Source organism: Callospermophilus lateralis, chromosome 16, assembly GCF_048772815.1.
Source record: "Callospermophilus lateralis isolate mCalLat2 chromosome 16, mCalLat2.hap1, whole genome shotgun sequence".
NCBI classification, from domain to species: domain Eukaryota; kingdom Metazoa; phylum Chordata; class Mammalia; order Rodentia; family Sciuridae; genus Callospermophilus; species Callospermophilus lateralis.
This window is the reverse complement of record NC_135320.1, coordinates 75470036-75493091: the sequence shown is the minus strand read 5'-3', so window position 1 is coordinate 75493091 and position 23056 is coordinate 75470036. Positions and strand designations below refer to the sequence as shown.

At 42.6% G+C, this 23056-nt stretch overlaps 1 protein-coding gene across 1 annotated transcript in view; it reads left to right on the top strand.

The window, feature by feature from the left end:
- The window catches only part of Fbxo32 (F-box protein 32), a 32713-nt gene extending 11791 nt beyond the window's left edge, over nt 1-20922 (top strand). The window contains exons 5-9 of the mRNA XM_076835899.2: nt 9538-9631; nt 10423-10607; nt 17227-17409; nt 18315-18458; nt 18847-20922. Coding sequence (XP_076692014.2) covers nt 9538-9631; nt 10423-10607; nt 17227-17409; nt 18315-18458; nt 18847-18936 — 696 coding nt within the window. The 3' untranslated portion in view covers nt 18937-20922. The remainder of the gene's footprint in view (nt 1-9537; nt 9632-10422; nt 10608-17226; nt 17410-18314; nt 18459-18846) is intronic.
- The last annotated feature ends 2134 nt before the right edge of the window (nt 20923-23056 follow it).

Genomic DNA, 23056 nt, shown 5'->3' with positions numbered 1-23056 from the left:
AAGTTGAGCTATTATTGAATATAATTAGAAGTAGCAACTTACCTATTTGTGGAAGTCCATTTACAAAAGTAGCTTATCTTCTTCCTCAAGACCAGAGGCTTCTGGTGGCTGAGACAGTCATGGGGTTGACAGTTGGTGACCAAGAGAAAATGGGTGCTAACTAACCAGGTACAGAGAGGTCAGAGAATTAAGTGGATTTCAGCCCTGATTGCACATTAGAGTCAACTACGAGGCTTGATAGACTTCAGAGGCCTGCCTCCAGAACTTCAGACTTAATTAGTTGAAGACAGTACTCGGGTATTGCCCCCTTTAAAATGTTAGCCAGGTGATCCCAATGAGTTTTCAAGTTTGCACATCAGCTCAGAAATGACTTTGGAGCCCAAATGTTATATTTTGCATAATGGAGTTTTAAACAACAGACCCTGAAGAATTAAATTTTGGATATGACTTCTGGGGTATATACTGTGGTCCATTAGGAATGAATGCAGTAATGGACAGGGAACAGCCCCTTCGACATCCCACTTTGAATTCAAAGTTTATTAGCTGGGACACCATCTGCAAATCCGCCACTGTACCTCTCCAAACTATAACACTGGAGTAATCATATCTGTATTAAAACATTTTTGTGAGAATGGAAAATACAGTAGGAAAATAAAGATAACGGATATGAAAATGTTATATAAGTTTCAAAATGCATTGTAATTTATTTTTCAGGAAGGAGGTAGGATCTAAACATATGCAGTCATCTTTCCTCGGCAATTAATCCAATAAGTCCCAAGTTTTCAATTCTGTGAACATAATAATTATTTCAAAGTTAATATAAGTGGTATATTACTCAATGTAAGTTTTTACAGGTGTTCTACATCTGGGCTGATGGAACAAGGAAGTCTCAATTTGCAGAACAGATACAGTGTGGGGTTGGAGGACATTTGCCTATTTGCTTAGAATGGGTGCTTAGAACTTGTGTACATTTTTTAAATCCCTATGCTCTCGATAGTGAGGCTCAACAACAGAAAACATCAACATTTATCCAAGTGCCTATCCCTGTTTTCCACGGAGTCAGTTGAGAAAACTGCATTACTGGGATAAGATAAATGAAGACAAAAACTAAACCATACCAATAAAAAGCATAGCTTAAAAAGGGCAGGAACCAACAGCTAAGTAACTGTGATTGCTGAGTAGAACTGGAACCTGAACTCAGATTTGTGACCAAGAGAAAATGGGTGCTAACTAACCAGGTACAGAGAGGTCAGAGAATTAAGTGGATTTCAGCCCTGAATCTGTGCTCCTGTCACTTGGCCCTGCCACTATCCAGTGAGGGAAATAGGAAGATAAAATAGATACAACCCTGCATTAAGGTCTAGTGCAAGTATCAGCAAACTGCTGGCCCTTAGGCTTATACAGCCTACTACCTATGTTTGCATGGACTACAAGCTAAGAATGATTTGTATATTTTTTAATATCTTACAAATAAAAACTATACTATTTTATAACATAAAAATTATATGCAACTCAAATTTCAGTATCCATAATATTTTATTGTAACATAGCTATGTTCATTCATTAAATATTGTTAATACTCTTTCTGTGCTAAATGCATAGTTGGGTTCAGAGTTGAGCAACAGAGTTATTATGGCCTGTAAGTCTAAAACATTCATGATCTGGCCTTTACATAAAAAGTTGTTGACCACTGCTTTACCATCGAACTGGTTATTTGAGGGATATGCATTAAAGGAAGTTACCTGAGCCATCAACCTAAGAGAGTTTGACAGTACCAAGATGTAGCAGAGCCAGATGGCCTATCAACTTCCAGAGGTAGGATCATGTGGGCAGGGGAGCTGAAAAAGTCTTCAAGGAGAAGGTGGGGTTTGAACTGGTCTTGAGTAGGGATAGACTGAATGGAGACAGGCAGGACTCAGGTCTGTTCAGAGACCAGTAAGCAGAATATTCCATTTGGACAAAAGTAGCAGTGTACTTTATGATTCAGGATCAGCTAAGAGAATGGCCACAGGCTGGTTGAGCATATCCTGGACAGGCCTCACTCATTCACCTGCAACATGGGAATGATGATCATAGTACTCCTCCCAGAGCTGTGACTGACACTGAATGAGATAAGCAGGTTACAGTGCCTGTGTGATAAGAAGCCCATGAGCTCTGCTGATGACTAGTCATTTAAATTTGACTAGGAGGAGATTGCACAGGTTTGAGAAGAGGCTTTGAAGGTGAAGCTACTTCATGCACCATCATCTGGCAAGCAGGAGGGAGCTGCAGGGTGGGAAATAAACAAGGAACAGGGCACCTTGAAAAAGCAGTATTTCAGAAAGTCATGATTTTGAAATGGCTTCTGACATTTCCAGATGCTATCAATTATCACATGATAAGTCTGTTACTGTACAGTTTGCTGATCACATCCCTATACTTTTATTTTGTTGATGAGCATCATCAGGTGGTTCAGAAGGCAGTTGTTGTTACCCATTTTAGAGATGAGGAAGCAGAAGCCATGGAACTGAGTGATTTGCACAAGCCACCTAGCCAGAAAGGGATGCAGAGGCAAAATAGGACCTGAATCTGGTCCTGACTCATGCTCCAGTGTGTTCTCCCCTCCGCCACATATCTTGGATGGAGAAGTTCAGAATGGAGCCTGCCCTCTTCTATAATCAGTAAATTATTTGCACACACTGTCTTACAGGAGAAATCATGTCAGGATGACCTTGATCATCACTTCCAGCTCTCTCTATGGGATGAGAATGAGGGCAACTATATGATAACTGTAGCTGTCATTATCAGCCCCAGAAGGTCATGCAGAACTTGAGTACTAATTTCCCTGACTAGAGTATATTAACTCATATGTGTTACTCGATCAGGAAGGACAAGTAAAATTTGCAACCCACCCTCCTGCAGCAAAAAAGAACATCACAACCTAAACCAATGCACATTCTTTTTTTCCCCCACATTACCACCCTAAGTCTATTTGAATATTTCCAGAAAGTTTCTGCATTCCTACCACCCCTGAAGTGCATTTTCCAAAAACATGTTTTAGTTTAAGTTGACTGGTGGTTTGGCAAACAAAAGGTTGAATATGGCCCAATGACTCAAATTTAAACCCAGTGCCTTAAATTGAGAGCATGCTGTTGCCAAGCCCCTGCGGGTCATGATTAGCATGAGCAGCCTGGCCCTGCACATAGGTTCCTCTGCTTCAATGACCTTGGGGATTAACTTGGTGCTACACACACTTGGTGGCCTTTCTGTGATGGAGGGTGGCCCTGCCACCTGGGCCATAAAACTGGTGGTATCTGGAATAGAGGGAAGGTGGTCAGCTGCCACACAGCAACAAAGTCAACAGAGAAGGGCTGTGACTCCATCTGAAAGGGACTCTCAGAAATGATCATGAGTGATGATGACTTTGTATTTTCCTATCTGATTTTATTTTGGAAACCACTGGATCAAAAGCATGCCAGTTTGTATAATGCTTTTCTTGAGGACTCAGAATCTAAACACATAGCACAAAAGGCTCAGAAACATATTTTATGTTGAAATTGACTTAGATCTCTAAGCTGAGTTGGTGCTTATTATACAGAGGAACATGCCAAATTGGATAGGTAAGCTAAGTTTTTAAGTGTCAGTTCAGCAGACTTTTGCTCATCCAAGGAGGAATGTTCCTGAGGGTATCTGACACTGTGCTCTAGTATCTGAAGGTCTCTTGATTCCATTAAAGAAGGAGATCGACAGTGTCCAGGAGCAAATTCCCATTATCCTCCTTCTAGGTCTCCACAGGGTGCACAGTGCTTCAAGAGAAAGCCTTTGAGTCCATGAACTTCTGTTTTGAGGCCACAAACTCACAGTGCCTTAGCCATTTGAGAATCACGGGGGATCTGGCCCCTGCTTGTCAGGTACTTCCAGCCTACTTTGGGTGACAAGACACAACATTTAATGAACAAGTTGAATTTGGTACTGGCTAGGAGCAAGTGGTTTCTTGGGAGAGGTAGAACCTGAGAATCTGCTTCTTTGAAGGATGACCAGGATTTGGCAGATGGAGAGGCAGGGGGAAGGCTTTGAAGGGACAAATGACATGAGCAGAAACCTGGATATGAGAAAGAATGGAAGTGAAGGGGAGTGATCATGGGTGAGGGCTGAGGACAGTGTGACGTTCAGCATCATAAAATCAGAATAGAGGTGGGGATATCAGTTAAGAAAGATCACTGAGCTAACCATTGTTGCTCAGAACAGGGCACCGATGTAACATCAAAATTAATTGGGATCAGTGAAAGATGGAGAGGCAAGTTCCTCTCAGCTGAGGATACGATTAATTCATGTAAACTTGGCCCTCGCTATTTTAACTCCCTCAGTTAGAAAGATGTTTCACTTGCAAATAATATTTACCCAATCTTGACATGCCTGAAGATTATTAATGCTGCTGAAATTTTTCCTCTTCCAACCTGTCAGTGTTCAAGCTCAAAGTCAGGACAAAACTTTCCAGGCTCATGCTCTGTGTTATCCATTGAGTAAATAAGGGTCTTGGAAGTGCACAGCACTGAGTGCAGGCAGAGGCCCTGCCTAATATAACCAAGAGTTTATTGCAAAAGACATCACCTTCTGGTGGGCACCCAGCTTGGGTACTGAGCGTGAGACATGGCTGGGGCTTCTTGAGGCTGGTCCTCTTTCCTGCCTTTGATAACAGTGGCAAACTTTCCAGTCAAGCTTCAGAGCACTGTTGCCATGGGAGATGGAAGAGTTGGAGTATAACTTCTGTTCTTAACAATCTCCCATGAGATAGAGTATGCTTGGGCAACAGCCTCATGGTTAACCTCCATGTGGTTTTGACCTTCTAAACTAACAGGCAAGGGAAGCTGCTATTTTTGTTACTTTTTTTTTTTTAAGTTGTAGATGGACAGAATACCTTTATTTTATTTATTTATTTTATGTGGTGCTAAAGATCAAACCCATTGCCTCACATGTGCTAGGCAAGAGCTCTACCACTGAGCTACAACCCCAGCCCCATTTGAAGATTTTAAGCATGGAAGTGATATGCGCTGATGTATTTTTACAAATAAGAGTGCGATGTTAGGATGCACTGAGGGAAGAGAAGGAGCTTGCTTTTATGTGAGTAATGTAGGAGGGAACTCTCTCCTGCCTGTGTGTCTTCCAAATGTCACTTCAGTTGTGGTTGATGTGCATTCTGAGATTTGCTCTTCCGCATTGCCTGCAACTAGATTTTTCTCCAACTCATCATCTCCAAACTAGCAAGAGCTAAAGCTGAAGAGCAGGATGTGGTTTGGGCAAGTGGTGACCACCACCCCTTCCTCTAGTAGCACAGCCTCATTCCTATTACTGCTCAACCAGTCACTACAGATCAGGCCTAATCACCACACTGGCCACACCACAATGACACGGTGGAATTCAGGAGGAGCCCAGAGCCCTCCTCCTTTCCCCCCCTCCCCCTCTTGCCTCTCAAACACAGCCACAAATTACTGGCACCTGGGCTAAATTTGCCCACTAGAAAACAAACAACCACTTCCAAATAAGCCATTTTCCTCTGCTCTCTTTTTTCTCTTGTGGCTAAGGACAAAGAATCCAGTTGGCTCAGTCATTTTGGTAAACAAATTGCTAGATACAAACCTACTGCCCCAGGGGCATACAACTCAATGAACACTGAAGTCAAATTAACAAATTCTGTCCTCTTTACTACTAGTCCCAAACAACACTGCTACTGTTTCTGGACCTGCGTAGAAAATAAACTGAATGTTTAACCCAAAGCAATTGCCTCCTCCTAAATGTGCTATTACAAACAAGCTGCATATTGTTTCTCCCTTAACATGAAAAGCTGATCACCAGTCACAGAATAATACTGACGGGAATTTCCAAGCTCTGTGTCCCCAGAACATAACAATACATAGTACTGCTATTATTAAGAGTAAAATTTGGCTCCACATTTGCTTTTGCTGGTACGTCTTTAGGTGAGTTATTTAACTTCTCCGAGCCTCAGTGTCTTCATTTTAGCAAACTACCTCATTGAGTTGTTGTTGAAGATTAAACAAGATCATGCATGCAAAGCCCTTGGCACATTCTCTGTCACATGGTAAATACTCATTATTGTTAGCAAAATAAGATTTCATGGTAAATGTATCTATGCAAGTCTAAAAGATGTGTCAACATTAGCTTTTACCAACAGACAGGGAGTTATTAAAGGCATCACAAACATAATACAAATGACAGAAAAAAGGAACATTTAAATTTGAAAGCATTTAATTGACAACACAACTAGAATATAGAGTCTTTAAATGGGCTATACTTTGTCCTATTAATTCACTATTTTCTGCAATGGCAATAATTTTATCTAGCAGTATTCTCTGTATTATGATAAAAGCCAATGATAATAATGTATTTGGTATACCAAGCACAGTTGTAAGTGCTATATGAATTTGTTTAATCTTCACAGTAACTTGAAGTGGATGCTACTATTATGCATATTTTATAGATGGGAAAACTGAGGCAAGCAGTTGGACTCCGGAACTTCCACTCTTAACCTCTAGGCTATAAATCAGAAGTTGGCAAACTATGGCCCAAGAACCTGGCCCTCTTCCTGTTTTTGTAAATAAAGATTTATTAGAACACACCTATATACATCATTTACATATTGTCCAAAGCTGTTTTTGCACTACCACCATAAACCTGAGTGTTACAGAGGAGACCATGAAATCCACAAACCCTAAACATTTACTAAACTGGCCCTTTTCAGAAGTTTGCCAACCCCAGATATCAACTTCAAACTTCACTAGCAGACTGGGATTTCAAAGAAGAAAACTATCTTATAATAATAATAATGCCTTATTTGGGGCATGGATTTTTACGTATTTATTTCACCTAATTCTCATAATAATCCTGTGAAGTGGGTAGTTTTTTTATTGCCATTTTAGAAATAAAGAAACTGGGGCTATGAGAGATTAAATGACTAGACAGTAAACTCCATGAGACTAAGGATCGTGTGTCTTTACCGTCATACCCGATGGGCATGACCTACCACAATGCTAGGACAGAGTGGACACTCAGAAACACTTGCCAAATGAATGACAGTTGTAAAGGTCACCAAGCTGAAGAATTCAGGTCTCCTATTCCAGAGTTCCACAGCTGCCTAGCAGTAAAAAAAGAGACTTTCCCTTGAGATCGGATGAAACACAGAGTAGTTGACATGTCATTCTGCTGTCTGTTGACAAATCCTTGCTGATATATTCTTCCCTGGCCTAGTCAAAGAAGATAATCTCAGCCAGTCCAAAGGGCTTTTTGTTTCCCGTTAAATGCACAGTCAGAGCCTTCAGAGTTTTCTTGTCCTTGTGATTGGTGCACTTTTAGACGAGATTAAAACTGACACCCTCCATGAGATGGTAATCACATGGAATCTGGGTTTTGGACAGATTTCAGGCCAAGCGCTGCCTTCACTCCTCCTGCCCCCTCGACCCACCTCCCACCCAGTGGTGAGTCACAGTGAGCCGGCTGCCTCCAGAGCAGACTCCCGGCTTTTGTTTTCTTTCATCTTGCTCTGTGCTGATCATGTGAGGCTCAGGGTATTAATAAACCACTGCCTGGGCCTTCTGGATCTTGCTGTGGGTCAGGGAGATAAATGAAAGGTTTGGCTAGCCCCTTTGTGCCACTTTCACTCATCTCTTGACTGTCACATGCTGGTTGGTGGCAGAAGTAAATCAGATAGGCAGAGAGCATTCAGTGTGGTCACTGCCCATAGCCATGTCCTCTACCTGTGTTTTGATTTCTTGCCTTTCTTAGCAACACAGTCAGCTCCTACCTTCCAGCCTTAGGTCACCAGTTCTCACCCCGAAAACCAGTTCCTATGTGTGTGGAAGATACATATCCAGGCAGGAAAAGTGTTTTGGGTTTCTCTTTTTTCTCTTATTTTTCAACTTAAAATTTGTGTTCAGGAAATGAAGTCTTTCTGGGGGTTTGACAGGTGCCTAAAAGGCTCAGTGGGGACAAATGTTTGAACAAGTGCTTTGGAAGCAGTGGTGCTCTAAACTGCCTGGGGCTTGAGCCAAGATTTCAGTCCTCCTCTGCAACCCAGGTTTTTTAAATTTCACTTTGCTTCTTCCCTCAGCCTTGATGCTAGCATCCAACACAGCACCATAGTCAGTGTTTTGGAGTTGTGTGGGATCCTAGCCAGGGCCATCTCTTATAGAAAGTTCCTATGAACAGGAATTCCAAAAAAGAAAGGGTCTTAGTTTTCTATTTTACAAAGTCTCAATCTAGTTTGCTTTCCTGGTGACCTGGTGGGTTCTGAAACTAATTTTCACTTTGTGTCAACCCTTTCTTTTGATACCTGTTGGAAAGCATGAGGAGTGTCTCCTTATTTTCCCATTTCCAAGACACTGCTTTGTCCTCTTGCTGGCTGTGAAGTTGTTTGCTTAAGCCTCATTTTGTTCATCTGTTTAGTGTGTCCAACTAGACCATCTGTAAGACCCCTGCAAAGATTCTACTGTTGAACTTTCCTGTTTCAACAGTAGAATCTTTGGGGTTTTTAAAATCATGACATAGGAGTACAGAATTTTCCCATACAAGGAAAGAAAGACTGAACTAAGAACATACCAACTTCAGTTCTTATCTGTTTCATTTAGGTATAGCAGATTAGGAATGGGACATAGTCCTTCAACAAGCCAATCGATTTTATTTAGCACCCAATATGTTCCAGACACTGCACTAAGGGCTGTAGGTGCATTATCTCATTTAAAGCTCACAGCAACCTCAGGGACTCTGAGTATTAATAGAAACCTTGGGTTACCAAGAAAGCTAGTGACTTGCCCATAATCACAGAGCAAATGATCAATCAAATCAAGACTTGCTCAAGGCTAAGAATTATGAGGATCCTAGTTCTCAGCCACAGTGACATCACTGCCACCAGATCAAAATAGGTATTCAGACTACAAGTCCTTAAATTGCCCTCACTCTCCTCTGATTGGCCCCTTTCTATAGAAAGTTGAGTGCAGTGAGATTCTAATGAATAGGTGCATTTATTGAACACTTCATAAGCAGGAGATATCTGGAAACTAATTGCTATGTCCTTGAAAAATGCATGAAGTACTGAACATGAGCTTCCAGGTGCCTCCAAGGCAGTCGGTGCCAATGGGGGAAAAGTTCAAGTGGGAGCAGAGCAGAGCAGAGCAGTTCCGTAGTGCGGGTAGGGGGGACTGATTATGCAGAACTCAAGAGGCATCATGGGAGGTTTTGTTCTCTTCAGAGTACCCTCAGCTCTGCCCACTGAAGTAGGGAAAGTAGAATGGATTACCCACCCCCAAAGCCAAAAGTCTTTACATTTAAAAGGAAAAAAGCAATTAAATATTCAGCCTGATTCATGGGTCTTGAATTACCCCCATTTTTCTCTCATGTCAAACATCTGCTCTATTGCCTGGTAGTCCTGCCTGCCATTTATCTCTCTTCGTCAGTCTGTGTCTACATGTCATGTGACTCTAAAGTGAAGATTAGAAGAGAAAAATATCTCAGTATTCTAAGCCTGGCAACTTCTATTTTTATCCACAGCTGTTGGAACTGATAGCAAAGTCACAGCTCACATCCCTGAGTGGTATCGCCCAAAAGAACTTCATGAACATTTTGGAAAAGGTGGTACTGAAAGGTGAGCCCTCTCTCTCACCCTTTTTGTAGGCAAGGGGATGGACAGATGGATTTCTCATACAGTAGACATGTCATTAGATTTAAATTAATATCAGTGGATGAAAATGAATAACTCCAGCTGCATTTCAGGGGTACCACGTTCTGATTCAGAAAGGGTATAACTTATACCCAAGGCAAAGAATGAGACCATCATCGTCCTGTGTCTCTGGGATGATTTATTCACTCTGCTTTGCATCACAAGCTTCTCCATGGGAGCAGACATCCCACTCTTAGCTACCGAGTCTCCAAATGACGAGGAAATTGAGCTGTGTGCATCTCAATTCTTAGGTTATTTGAGCTACAGGGAACCTTAGACTTCTGGCTTAAGTAGGTCATTATACACCTAGGAGAAGGAATTTGTCCACAATCATACAGAGATCAGCCAGACAGGATTAGAACCCAAACTCCTAACCCCAGAACTGTGTTCTTTCCATTGGCGATCTAAAAGATGCCACTACTGAGCAAAGGTAGCAGCTTTCTGATCAGGTGAATCATTGGTGCTATGGAACAATGGAGAGAGAAAGGGGCTTTATAGAGAATCAGGAAGAACAAAGAGGGACCTAGATCATGGAAACTCTACCCCTTAGCCTTGAGTACAGAAGCTTGGCCAATGTAGAATCAACACTGGTGAGAAAGAAAACTGTATCCCCAGAGGCAGTGCCTGGTAACAGGAGCAGATGAGAAGAAAATCCTACTTTAAAAACACACAGTGTTCCACTATCATAACTATATTTTTTTTCTTCTCTACTCAAGTCCTTGAAGACCAGCAAAACATTAGACTCATAAGGGAACTACTGCAGACCCTCTATACATCCTTATGTACACTAGTCCAGAGAGTCGGCAAGTCTGTGCTGGTGGGCAACATTAATATGTGGGTGTACCGCATGGAGACGATTCTACACTGGCAGCAGCAGCTGAACAACATCCAGATTACCAGGGTAAGCGAGAAGCCTCCTCCAGGCAATTGGGTCCGCCACTGGGATGCCGGGCAGTCTTGCCAGGACTTCAAATCCACACCGTGATGAAGGAGTCTGATCTCCTCTGATTTCATGCTTTAGCCTGGTGCAGAGGGTGGGCTGAGGTTGAGGGGGCTTCCTGCTAAAGGGAGGGTAGGAAGAAGAACTTGGCAGTATAGGATCAAAGTATGTGAAAGAGCACAGCCAGATGAATCATCTAAGATCTTGAAACATCATGGGATCTTGGCTTTAGGGCAGATGCTAGCTGTCCCACTGAAGTACTCAGTAGGGTGCAGAGATTTCTCTTCCCATTTCTCACAAAGAATGAATTATTTGCAGCTTTGGGATGCTGCCTTGAATATAGTAGTGCTGTGGAGGCTGTGGCTTGGAGGACTGGTACCAGCCTTTTAAAATCCTGTTTCCAATTATTAGTTGTACAAAGGAAGACTGTGATTAGAGACTGTGGACATGCATGTGCAAAACCAGGCACTTCTCACTCAAAGGGCAAGGGGAAAGCCATATGTTACCAGCAAAACATGGCTACCATTATCAGTAGTTCCTTTTAACTTCAAAACATAACTCACCCTCTTAATAGTGAGCAGAAAGACTGAGGCACACAAAAAATGTACAAAAGACGCTGGAATGATCTCCTTGGCTCATTAATGGACAGACACTTAGGCACCTCACATGGCACTTTGCCTACTTATCTGACACTGACTTATCTGACCACTGACTTATCTGACTGCTGTTTAAGTGGTTTCCGGGACCCACACTGATAAAGTTAGGGCTGTACCATATCAGGAGAAGGTAGCATGCAGAGATCTCCTTTACCTTATTTTATTGTCCTAGGGATCAAACCCAGGGTCTTGCTCATGCTAGGCAAGTGCTCTTCCACTGAGCCACACCCCTAGCCCCCCAACCCCCTTTAAAGAAGTGGTTTACTATGTGAAGTGTTCGAACTGCAAGTCCTTTACTGTTAACAATTTCCCTATGCCTTGGTTTCTTAAGCTCAGGAACAGAGGGGATAATTAGAAGCCTCAGAGTTGTTTGGCTCCCTTAGAGTCATGTGGGCTACAACACCCACACCGCATGCACCCACACACGCTCATGCAGGCACACACATGCATGCACAGAGCAGAGCACAAAGGTGGGTTGTCCCACAGAAGCCATTTCAGTTATTGGATTGTTTTAAGAGAATGTGAGTGTTTATCATGAATAGTAACCTGATGCATTCTAATAATTTACCCCAGGCCCATCTCTCAAATGTAGGCATCATTTGACAGTGTGAAGTTGAAACTGAAATTTTATCTTCTCTCTCAGAGAAAACTCATTTACCCCTTCTACTCGATTTCTAGAATTCTCTGTGGCCTGGACTGAACCCAGAAGTACTTAGCTACTGAGCCACATCCCTGGCCCTTTTATTTACTTACTTACTTACTTACTTACTTATTTATTTATTTAAATTTTGAGATAGGTCCTGAGCAACTTTAATTGCTAAGGCTGGCTTTGAACTTGAGATCCTCCTGCCTTAGCCTCCCAAACCACTGGGATTGTAGGCATGCACCACCACACCCGGCTTGGATTTAATATTTCCTATCTTAAATCAGGAAAGAATTACCCAGCCAGTGATATAAAGGAGCAAGTCCTATTTCTCCCAAAGACGTCCTCCCTCCAGCAGTGTTGGAACAGCCATTAGATGGTCACACTTGCTCAGAGCTCACTGTGGTCCCCCTGCCCACACTATAGGAGCCCCCATTGGCCACATCTATTCCCAGACATACCTAGTACTTGCATGGGCTTACTCCCTCAGAGCTCTCCTTAGTTGGTCCCCAAACACTCTTGGTAGGTAACCATAATAGTTACTATTACCCTTCACGTGCTGGAGCTAGGATGGGGACCAGAGAAGCCTAGTGACTTTCCCAGCATTACACAGCAATTAGAGCTAGAGCTAAGGTCAGAACCCTGGACTGCTTATTCCTAAAATGGCAAAGCTAGCTTAACATTCGTGGTTTCCAAACATTTTTCCCCATCCAGTTTTCTTCCAACTATTTATCCAGTGATCCAATTTTTTTGATTTAAAAAAAAAAAAAAAAAGAACTTTTTAATCCAATGAAATCCTGTGCAGAAGAGACCAAACGCAGCAGCTCACCCCACTTCATTCTGCTTGAGGTGTCCCGCCAAGCCCAGCTACTCTTTGTACACTTTGATCTTCCTGGCTTGCAACCTTCCTGACCACCCCAACTATTGAAACCACAGCCTTCTTCAGAGCAGTTACTATGATCCAGAATCATCTCATGCATAGGTACTTTCCCATTTCTGACCACTGGTTTACAGATTCCACAAAGACAGGGCCTTACCCATTCCTTCACACCTGGCACAGAGGTGGCAAGCAGTTTGAGTTGAATGAATGCACGTTTGAAGGGGAGTCTCCTCCAGGACCCACTGAAGTACTTATCCAGGGTTCAACAGTGCATATTAGAAAATACTGCCATGGATCATGGAGGATAAATATGACTAACTGCAGGTTTGGGGGAAAGTTATTCGATTTCTCCATGCCTCGCTCTCCTCCCCTCGAAAATAGGAATAGGCCCTGGTGTGAGTGTTCATAAAATTAATCTATACAAAGCAGTTTCAATAGTGTCTGATGTGTAGCAAGTGTTTTAAAGGTGTTGAGTGTTATTATTATCAAGAGCTTGCTCTGTGCACTCACTCTTCTAAGACCTTCCTATGTACTAATTAGCTCATCTAGTGAATTGTAAATAGAATAATGGCCAAAATTTACTGGTCACTGTAGTAAGTACTTCTGTGCATGATCCCATCTGCTCCACCCAGCAGCACTGTAAGATATGCATTGCCTCATTTTATCAATGAGAAAAATTAGAGTAGTCATCTTCAATAAGCCCCCCAGGGATTGATTCCAGAACCGTCTGAGCATACCAAAACCCATGGATGCTCAAGTCCTTTAGATTAGATGACATAGTATTTGCATTTAACCTATGCAGAACCTCCTGTCTCTAAATCACTTATAATACAATTTAACTGCTATGTAAATAGTTGTCATGATATAGTGTTTAAGGAATAATGATCAAGAAAAGATGCCTATACAAGTTTAACACAAATGTGATATTTTTAAAATAATTTCTATCAGTGGCTGGTTAAATCCAAGGATGCAGGTCTCAGGATATGGGGGGCTGGGTGTAGTTTGACTGGAGTCTCAGTGTTGGTAGGATCTGGCACAGGGATTGAATCCAGGCCTGTCTTCAAGGGCTATGCTCCCTCCTCCATCATGTCCTATGCCCCAACCCTCCTGGGCTTTGAGCTCTATTATCTTCAGAGCCCTGCTGGAACCCACCAGCCCTGAAGAGCTTTCCATGTGAATGCCCAACTCTGCAGGGGTCGGGGGAGAGGGAGAGGGACAGGGACAGGGGGAGAGAGGGAGGGGGAGAGAGGGAGAGAGAGAGAGAGAGAAGGGACTTAATTACTGCAGTCTGGACTGTATTTTAAAACATACTTTTTAACAGTTTGGCCCAAAAGAGAGGTATGTTGTTGCATGAAAATAGGAAGGTGATTTGGGGAGTAAATGCTTTTTATTTGCCAAAGTTCTATCAGTATCTTCCCTACACATAATCTTGTTTTCCTTCGAAATTTTCATATCTAATTATTTTGAACCAATTTTTTATTGGCAAGTATAATTCACATAATGAAAGATGAAGAAAAATTAAAAGAACTGGTTTGTAGAGGAGAGAAATCAAATCTAATGACCTTGCTGTGGACCAGGCAGTATTGTGAAACAAGGGGGCAGGGTAGACAGAAATGGATTCTAGCCAATGCTTGATTGGAGGAACGAGAGTGACGTATTTTTCTTTTATATGTTTATATTCGGGCAGAAGAAGGCATGCAAGCAGTTAACCATTTATCAGGAGTAAGGGCTTGGCATGGGGTCTGGGCAAGGAATTAGGAAAAGTTCAGGTTTGAAAATTTGACAGAGTGAACTCTGCCCAAGTAGACTTGCCTTTAATAGGAGTTAATGTAATAATTGGCCTGGGAGTTTTAACCAAAAAAGTAGAGGCTTTGAAGTGCTGGAAACAGAAAGAAAATCTCATGGCAGTTTTATTAGCTCATATGATCAGCAGCAGATGATAAACGACAAATAGGTCCAGGGCCTTCTGCGGTCCCGTGAAGTCCTGAACGTTGCAAATAATTGAAAGTTCAGCCCAGCAGCCTGGGGTGGAACTGAGCAATAAAAATTGCCAAGTCATAGACACTTCTGATGAACCAGGAGGCTGAAGTCACTCCAAGTGTGAGATTGTTAGAGCTGGAGGGATCTTCAGTCTTTAAAACCTGGCCACTTTGGACCCTGTACCCAAGGGTACCTGGATCCAGATCTGCTGCTTATCACCTGAGGGCCCTGCCCCATGCTGCCATCTGTTCTTTTTGTTAGTCCCCTTCTCAAGTCCACCTTCCCACTACATGCCTGTCCTGCCTTGAAGGGGACATGGGAGCAATAACTGAGGCTGCATGACCCTCAGGGTCCTCTGTATGTTTGGGCTTTGATGTGCTTCCTACAGAAGTTCTCTCTCTAAAAACTTGAGGAAGAGGGCTGGGGTTGTGACTCGGTGGTGGAGTGCCTGCCTAGCATGAGCAAGGCGCTGAGTTTGCTGAGTTTGACCTCCCCAGCACCACATTAAAAAAAAACTGAATAAACAAAATAAAGGTATCATGTCCATCTATAACTAAAAATATTTAAAAAAAAACTTGAGGAAGAAAAATAATACCCATTCTCAAAGGTATTTTCCCTGAGCGAGGGAAAAAGATTCCACGCTTGCTTTTGTTTTGTCTACTGTGACTTTTCGGAGGTGACAGAACATTGAACTAAAAATGAGTAGTCCAAAATTGAGAGTTCACCCCAAAGTAGTAGGCAGAGACAAGGAACAAGTCCCAAGGGGCTGTCACCTTCTTTTCCAAATGGCAGCATCCTGAAGTATCAGGGCACTGCCAAGGACCTGCTCTGTGCAGATTGTTCCTTTGGAACTTTGAGTTTCCCTCTGTCATGGCATCTAATGTATTGCTCCAGAATAGTTTGCTTATGAGTCTCACTGGCCTCTGGAGCTCATCACAGCAACACCAGGACCAGGCCACAGTAGGCACCAAAAGGGCTTGTTTGTGCTGGGCCAGTCTGCAAAGAGTATAAAATTAGTCCCTGCCTTCAGGGATATAGGCCTGTATGGCGTATCTTGAGCTCATCCAAACTTGAAACAGTAAAAGGCTCCTCATTAACTGCCAGTGTACTATCCACAGAACAGAAGTTTTCAATATATTCAATGGAACCCCAGGTTTGAATAGAACTGCTTCAGTAGATGATGGAGCTTAGGCGAAAGGGTTCTACACCAGCCATTTCCAAAATGTGTGGGCGCACACACATATACATACAAACACCCATGCATATACACATTTAACACGCATTCACAAATGTACACACATGCATTCACATATGTACATGCATGTAAACAAATATACACAAATAAGCACATACACACAGATACATTCATACATACATACATGTACACATGTGTGCACTTGCACACACAGAGACCAGTACAGGCTTCTTTTATTGTTGTTTTTTGTCTGTCTAGCTCTTTGGATTTCATTGATCCCACTGATGTTTACTGAGTGCCTACTAAGCACCAAGCACTCTTCCAAACAGTAGAGACACAACAATGAAACTAGGTAAAAATCCTTGCCTTTGTGGAGGTTAAGCTCTAGCAGAATGTACCATTTAGGATTATTTTAGAAGAGTTGTGTTAGCCAGCCTCAGCAACTAAGGAGACCCTAAGCAACTTCATGAGACCCTGTCTCAAAATAAAAAATAAAATAGGCTGGGGATGTGGCTCAGTGTTTAAGTGCCATTGGGTTTAATCTCTGGTACCAAAAAAAAGCGGGGGGTGTCACATAACAAATAGGATATGTTGCAAAAAAGATCTGAAAGATCTGAAAGAGATCATGGGCACTCTGGGAGGTGCAATAAATGAGGCCAGAGGGAATCACAAAAGCAGGAAAAGCCGTTCAGAGGAAATGGGTTTGAAGTGCACCTAAAGGACAGGAGAGGACCATGGAGGGGGGGGGCATTGTGCAGAAGTGGGCAAGATGTGTCAGGTGCCTGTGAGTAAACCTGTATAGAGGCTCCAAGGTCATGAGGCAGGGGGCAGTGAGATAAGAGGCCAGCGGGCAGGTTGGGGCTCTCCCTCCAGGCCCATAAGGCCTTCAGGAAGGTAGCAAACATGATGACTGAGCCCTGAATTGAAAGAAGCTCTAGAATTCAACCTGTGCTATTTGGAGAATCTTTTACAGTAAAATCACAGAGCTTCGTGAAACTTAGGAGACTCCCCCTGGTACCATCAGCACAAGCCACTCTAGGCTGTTCTTCGTGTGTCTCGGCCATGGGTCCCATTTTGTATGTAGGATGGGGACAATTACTTTTTGACCTCTGACCAGTAAGCCAGCTTGAGGGTGGCAGAGGAGGGGACAGTCACATCCTTAATGTGTGTCACCTGGAGAATGGCTGCTCTCTGACCCCAGGCTTATTGTCACCTTCCCTCTGCAGCCTGCCTTCAAAGGCCTCACCTTCACCGACCTGCCCTTATGCTTACAACTGAACATCATGCAGAGGCTGAGCGACGGGCGCGACCTCGTCAGCCTGGGCCAGGCGGCCCCCGACCTCCACGTGCTCAGTGAGGACCGGCTGCTGTGGAAGAAGCTCTGCCAGTACCACTTCTCCGAGAGGCAGGTCAGTGGGGCCCCCGGGCTGCCTCACAGATGACCCTCCTTTGCCCCACCCTCCTCTCCCTTGTCCTCCTCTAACATAAAGCATGGCTGCCCCACTCAGGGCTGCCAGGTTTGACTGGAAAACTCCAATCGAAGGTGTCTGTAGTGGGTAAAGTTTCTTCCCCCACCACCCCAGGTAGTTTTTCTTTTTTTGTTAGTTCTAATCAATTATACAAGGCAATAGAAAGCTTTTGATTCATTGTACACAAATGGAACAGAATTTTTCACTTCTCTGGTTGTGCATGAAGTAGAGTCACACCACTCATGCAATCACACATGTACCTAGGGTAATGATGTCCCTCTCATTCCATCTTTCTTACCCCTTTGCCCCTCCCCTCTCTTCCCCAGGTAATTTTTTTAATATCTTTATTTTGTTTATTTGTTTTTATGTGGTGTTGAGGATTGAACCTAGTGCCTCATATATGTGAGGCAAGCACTCTGCCACCAAGCCACAACCCCAGCACCCCCAGGTAGTTTTGATGGGAAACACACACACAAACACAGCCAAGAATTACTGCACCTCCCTGAAAATAATCACTCAAGTCTATAGCAGAGAAAAATGTTGAAGTGGATTATGAATGTGACCTAACTTTAAGTATTAACAGACTAAATGCAATTTAGTAGAGGTCATTAGTAAGTTGTCACCAACCACCTATATTTTTCAAAGACTGGTTCAAAGCTACTGTGTAACTGAGGAGAGATTTGAAGGCACTTCTTTATATCTTGGCAGTCTTTCCCTTCTGACTATTGTAGGATAGAGAGGGAAAGGGGAAGGAGGGTAGGAGTAGAACTTTTAAGAACCAGTAAACCACAAACCATGCTCTTGACTAACTCTCCTGCAATTATTTTTATTCATTTGATTTTTAGATCCGCAAGCGATTAATTTTGTCAGACAAAGGGCAGCTGGATTGGAAGAAGATGTATTTTAAGCTTGTTCGATGTTACCCAAGGAAAGAGCAGTACGGGGACACCCTGCAGCTTTGCAAACACTGTCACATTCTTTCCTGGAAGGTATGTGTTTCAGAGGCGCTACCACAGCCTAGTCCCCAGAGCCAGCAGCTCCAGGCCATTTCCTGATCTTTCCTATCTCAGGCCCCAAATCAAAGGGAAGGTAAAACTGATCCAGCACCTGGGAAGGGAGGAGAAACTTTCCTTCATTTTCCCTCATTTCCTTCACCTTCTTATGTTTATTTTTCTCTGGAACCCACTCACCTCCAAATTCTCCCACCTCTGTGTGCACAGGTGCATACATAGGCAAACACACAGCTCTATCGCTTTTGCAGTGCTGTGACATTCTTGAGAGAGAATTGTTGTTTTGAGGTTGGGCAGTACCTCAAGGTGCCAAAACTCAATGCAACACCTCTAGGAACTCCAAACTTACCACCATGTGTCTTTCCAGGGCACTGACCATCCTTGCACAGCTAACAATCCAGAGAGCTGCTCCGTTCCACTTTCACCCCAGGACTTTATCAACTTGTTCAAGTTCTGAATCCCAGCACATGACAACACTTCAGAGGGCCCCCTGCTGACTGGATGGCTATGAATACAGAATTTGGACGCTCCATTTGTAAATAGTGTACATTTTAAACATTGGCCTGAACTTCTCAGATAAGTCCTTGAGAGGACCTTGGAGGGGAGAGATACAATTGCTGATGGGAATTTAAGAATGTGAACTCCACATTAGAATTGGTATGGAAAAGCAGAAGTATTGTAAATAGACTTTTTTCTAACAATTTGCCAGCAAGACTCTAAAGGCAAGAATTCTCTGTCAGCCGTGAAGATGGAATTCTCTTGATGTTCATGGAAACTCCTTTATAGTTCCCTAGGAAGAAAAAGGCAAGACTCAAATGCAGACAGAATGCTCTTTGTTTACAATGTGAAAATCTGTTTAGACAAAAAAAAAAAAAAAAGGAAGAAAGAAGAAAAAATACATATAAGAAATCCTGGAGCTTTGGTTTTGATTGAGTTTGTTTTGGAAAGGCAAAGAAGCACCAACCCCGAAACCTGAGTGGGCATAGGCCTTATCCTATGAGACACCACACAATGGTCTACCTCTAAAAGCATAAAGCGTGATCTCTGACAACGTGCATTATCCAGTAGGCAGTGTCTGTGTTTCTTGTGTTTTCATCACTATAAAAAGTGATTTAAAATGGAAAGGATGTTGGAAGCAACCCTCATCTTGTTTCACACTTCCTTTTTAGGTAAACGGGGCCTTCTTTGGAGTCCCCTCCTTCCTAGAACAATCTCAAAGTACATGTGCCTTTTCTCCTTCCATACTGTAGTTCACTGGGGAAAGAGAAGGCCAATTAAGAACAGTCCCAGCAGAAATCATACCCTGGAAAAGATAGAATCAGGTACCCCATAGCTATAAAGACTTCTTTCTTCCCGTTTAATTTCTGGGCATGTCTGGGCTTCCTTGGGTGCATTTGTGGAAAAGTGTACATCTGCAAACTGATTTCAGCCCAAGTGCTGGGGCTTGAGAGACAGGTTTTACCTATCAGCCAATTAAGCATTTTGCCACTTGCTCTTCCTGTCGTCAGGGTGATAAATTGAGCTTTATTAAGTCCTTGGGACAACCTGAACTAGGGCTTTTTGTAAGGGTGATTAAAAATAAAGCCTGAAGTTCCAGCCAAATCGGGAGATGAGTTCATCTTAAACTGACTTCAGGGCTGGAGAGTTAAAATGAAGATAGTTAAAACAAAGATCCCATGGGATTTTGCAAGGCAAGTATCAGCAGGTCACTGTGGAAGAAAGGAAATCTCAGGACTTCATGAGTTAATTGTCAGATATTCCTGGAAGAGGGTGGGGAATGTTTTTGTTTTTTACTTTTTATAGAAAGTTGCTTTTCTACAACAGTGTACATATATTTGCAGTTGTATTTGCTTCCTCCCCCACCCCCAAATAAAGTCGCCACCTTGCATGCCCTCGGCAAATAATTGAAACGAAAATAGGAACTTAACTCACATTCATATTGAGGGACAGTGTACCTTTAAGGGTTATACCTTGGGGTGACCCTTGAAGGAGGGAAAAGGTAGCTAAGCCAGTACACAAACAAGGCAAGGGACAGTAGTGATTCAGTACCTCTCCATGCCCTTCCTTCAACCACTCAGTCTGCACGTCAGCATTCTGCAGTAAACTCTCCAATGGTCCTCACTTTGTAATGCTTATACTTACACCAGGATTTCTCCATATTTCTTTCATTATCATCTCCCCAAAAAAGAAAAATAAATGAATTGAATTGAAATTTTCCATAATGAGAACTGAATTTAATGAAATAAGATGAATTTAAATTTTCCCTAATGAAAAAAATCGGACATGAATGAATAAGATTGTGTTGTGGTAGGCTGAGCTTTGGAGGGCCACAAACCATTGTAATAACTAAGAGGGTGTTTTTGGTTTGTTTTTCTCTCCCATATCAGTTGGACATCGAGAATACAGAACCTGACTGTTAAATAAAAAGCTACTTCTTCCATAATTTTCAGGTTCTGTCAAATATCTTACTTTCCTTAAAGGAATAGAGTGGGTTAGGTGTGCCACTGCTGTGGAAAGCTCTGGTTTGTCAGCTTCAGATTTAGGGGTTCATGGTCTTCCACATCCTCTCAACTCATGACCTCTGCTCCATCATGCTGATTGAAGAAAGGGAAAGTTCTTGGCACTTTCAGGTTTGCAATCCTAGGAACAGTGGCTGCTTTGGATGATTAGCACAAAACTAGTCAGCCAGGCTCATTGGACATCACACCCCAGGCAACAACCTGCATTTGTGCAAAAACCACCCCCACCCCAACAGGTAGAGTCGGTGTTTATAATATTTACCAAGATAGTGTCTGTGGACCCTGCCCATGTAGTTTGGTGTTATTGGATGTGGTACGTGACAGTTGGACATTTTTTTAAGGATGAAAAACAAGAAACCAACATTTTATGGGTCTTTTTCGTTGGAAGGGGAGAATAAGGAAAGAAACGGCAGGTAGAGAGGGAGGGGGAAGGGATAGAAATGGTGTATCTTCGATGCTTTGGTTTGTGTGGGGACAGTGGAAGGAGCAGAGCAGGCAGACTATGTTAGACCACATGGTTTCTGTTAGGCATGGCCAGAGCACTACATGTAAGTACAGTGAGTTTAAAAGAAAATTCTTGTTCCCAGGACACTAATAGGCTCCCTATTGACAAACGCACCCAGGACAACCTAACCCAAAAAGCAAACACAAAGAATCCCTGTCTCAGAACTGCTGGGGTAATAGCAAGAAAGGGCATGGAGATGGAAACTGCTGAGAGAGATAGAATACTCTACCCTCTTTAGTGTGCCTACCTGCCTCCCACACACACAATACACACTTTATAAAGCAGAACTGGAAATTGATGTTCATTTTGAAGAAATTCAGACTTACAGCAAAGGAAAGCATTCTGAGCACATCCATATGGATACAATGATTTTGTCCAACTCAGAGGTTCACAGGCAGCAAATCTAGAGTCTCCCAAGAGGAAGGGCCAACATTTATGGAAAAGAGAAAATGTGAAGTTGAGGAGTGCTCATTTTAAGGCAAGATCCAGAAAAAGAAAGTCTAATGACATTTTAAACTAGATTACATACTTATGCAACACTATTACTTTGATTACATGAATCAGTTGAATGGGAGGGCAGGTAGCAGAAAAGAACAAAAGTTATAAGGTAAAAACATCCCCCCCCCCGGGGTATCAGTCCTGAGATGATCCTTGGTTAGTCATGATCAATTTCATATTGGAGTGGCTTGGAGGAGATAATTTCAGATGGACAGGGTTTACACTGCAAAATTCTCAATGTAAGAGTGGGTTCTACTTGTAACTGTGAAGTAAGGTAATAGGTGTGTATTATGTTATTGCCAGTTCTCATCTTTCTGAGCTTGCAGAGCTTGCTGTTAACATAGGCTCCTTGTTTCTGTTGTTTTTATATGGGAGAAGAGAAAGCTTGGAATTTCATTTTTCTAAGCAAGTGGTGTGATTTACAAGATATATCATTACAAGTGATGTTCAACAGTGTATCATTCTTAGCATTCAACACAAAGTTTATTATAAAATATGCACCTGAGTTTATATTTTTTCTGCCAGGCAATAATGTCTTGATTTGCAAACACTCTATATTTTATGTGTGAATTTTTTTAACTGTAATTTTTTTTGTGTGTGTTTTTTAACTAAACTCTATCATGCTTTTCTATGTTGACATCTGTTGTTGTTGTTTTTTAATCTCTTTCCAACTATCTGAGTCTGTGAACCATCTCTTCTGACTGGATGCTGGCCTGCAACCCTATTAATGCTTTAACAGACCTCAGAAACACCCTGAACCTCTAGGCAAATGCAAAAACATTGCTCCTTGATAAACCCGGGGTCCTCACTAGCTTCAACAAACAAGGTCATAATTCCTTTAAAACTCAATGTTTTCTTATGGAGGGTAAAATCTTTGTGGTTTCCAGATGAAGGAAACTCCTTCCTGAGACTTTAGACCTGAAGGGGTTGTCAGGGTGGAATCTGAAGGCCTTCAAGATGAGGAAGCAAGTCCAGGATATTTAGGGAATGGGCCTCAGCTGGATGGAAACCTGGGGCCTGACCTGTGTCCCCATCTCTGGTCCCAGTCACCTGGT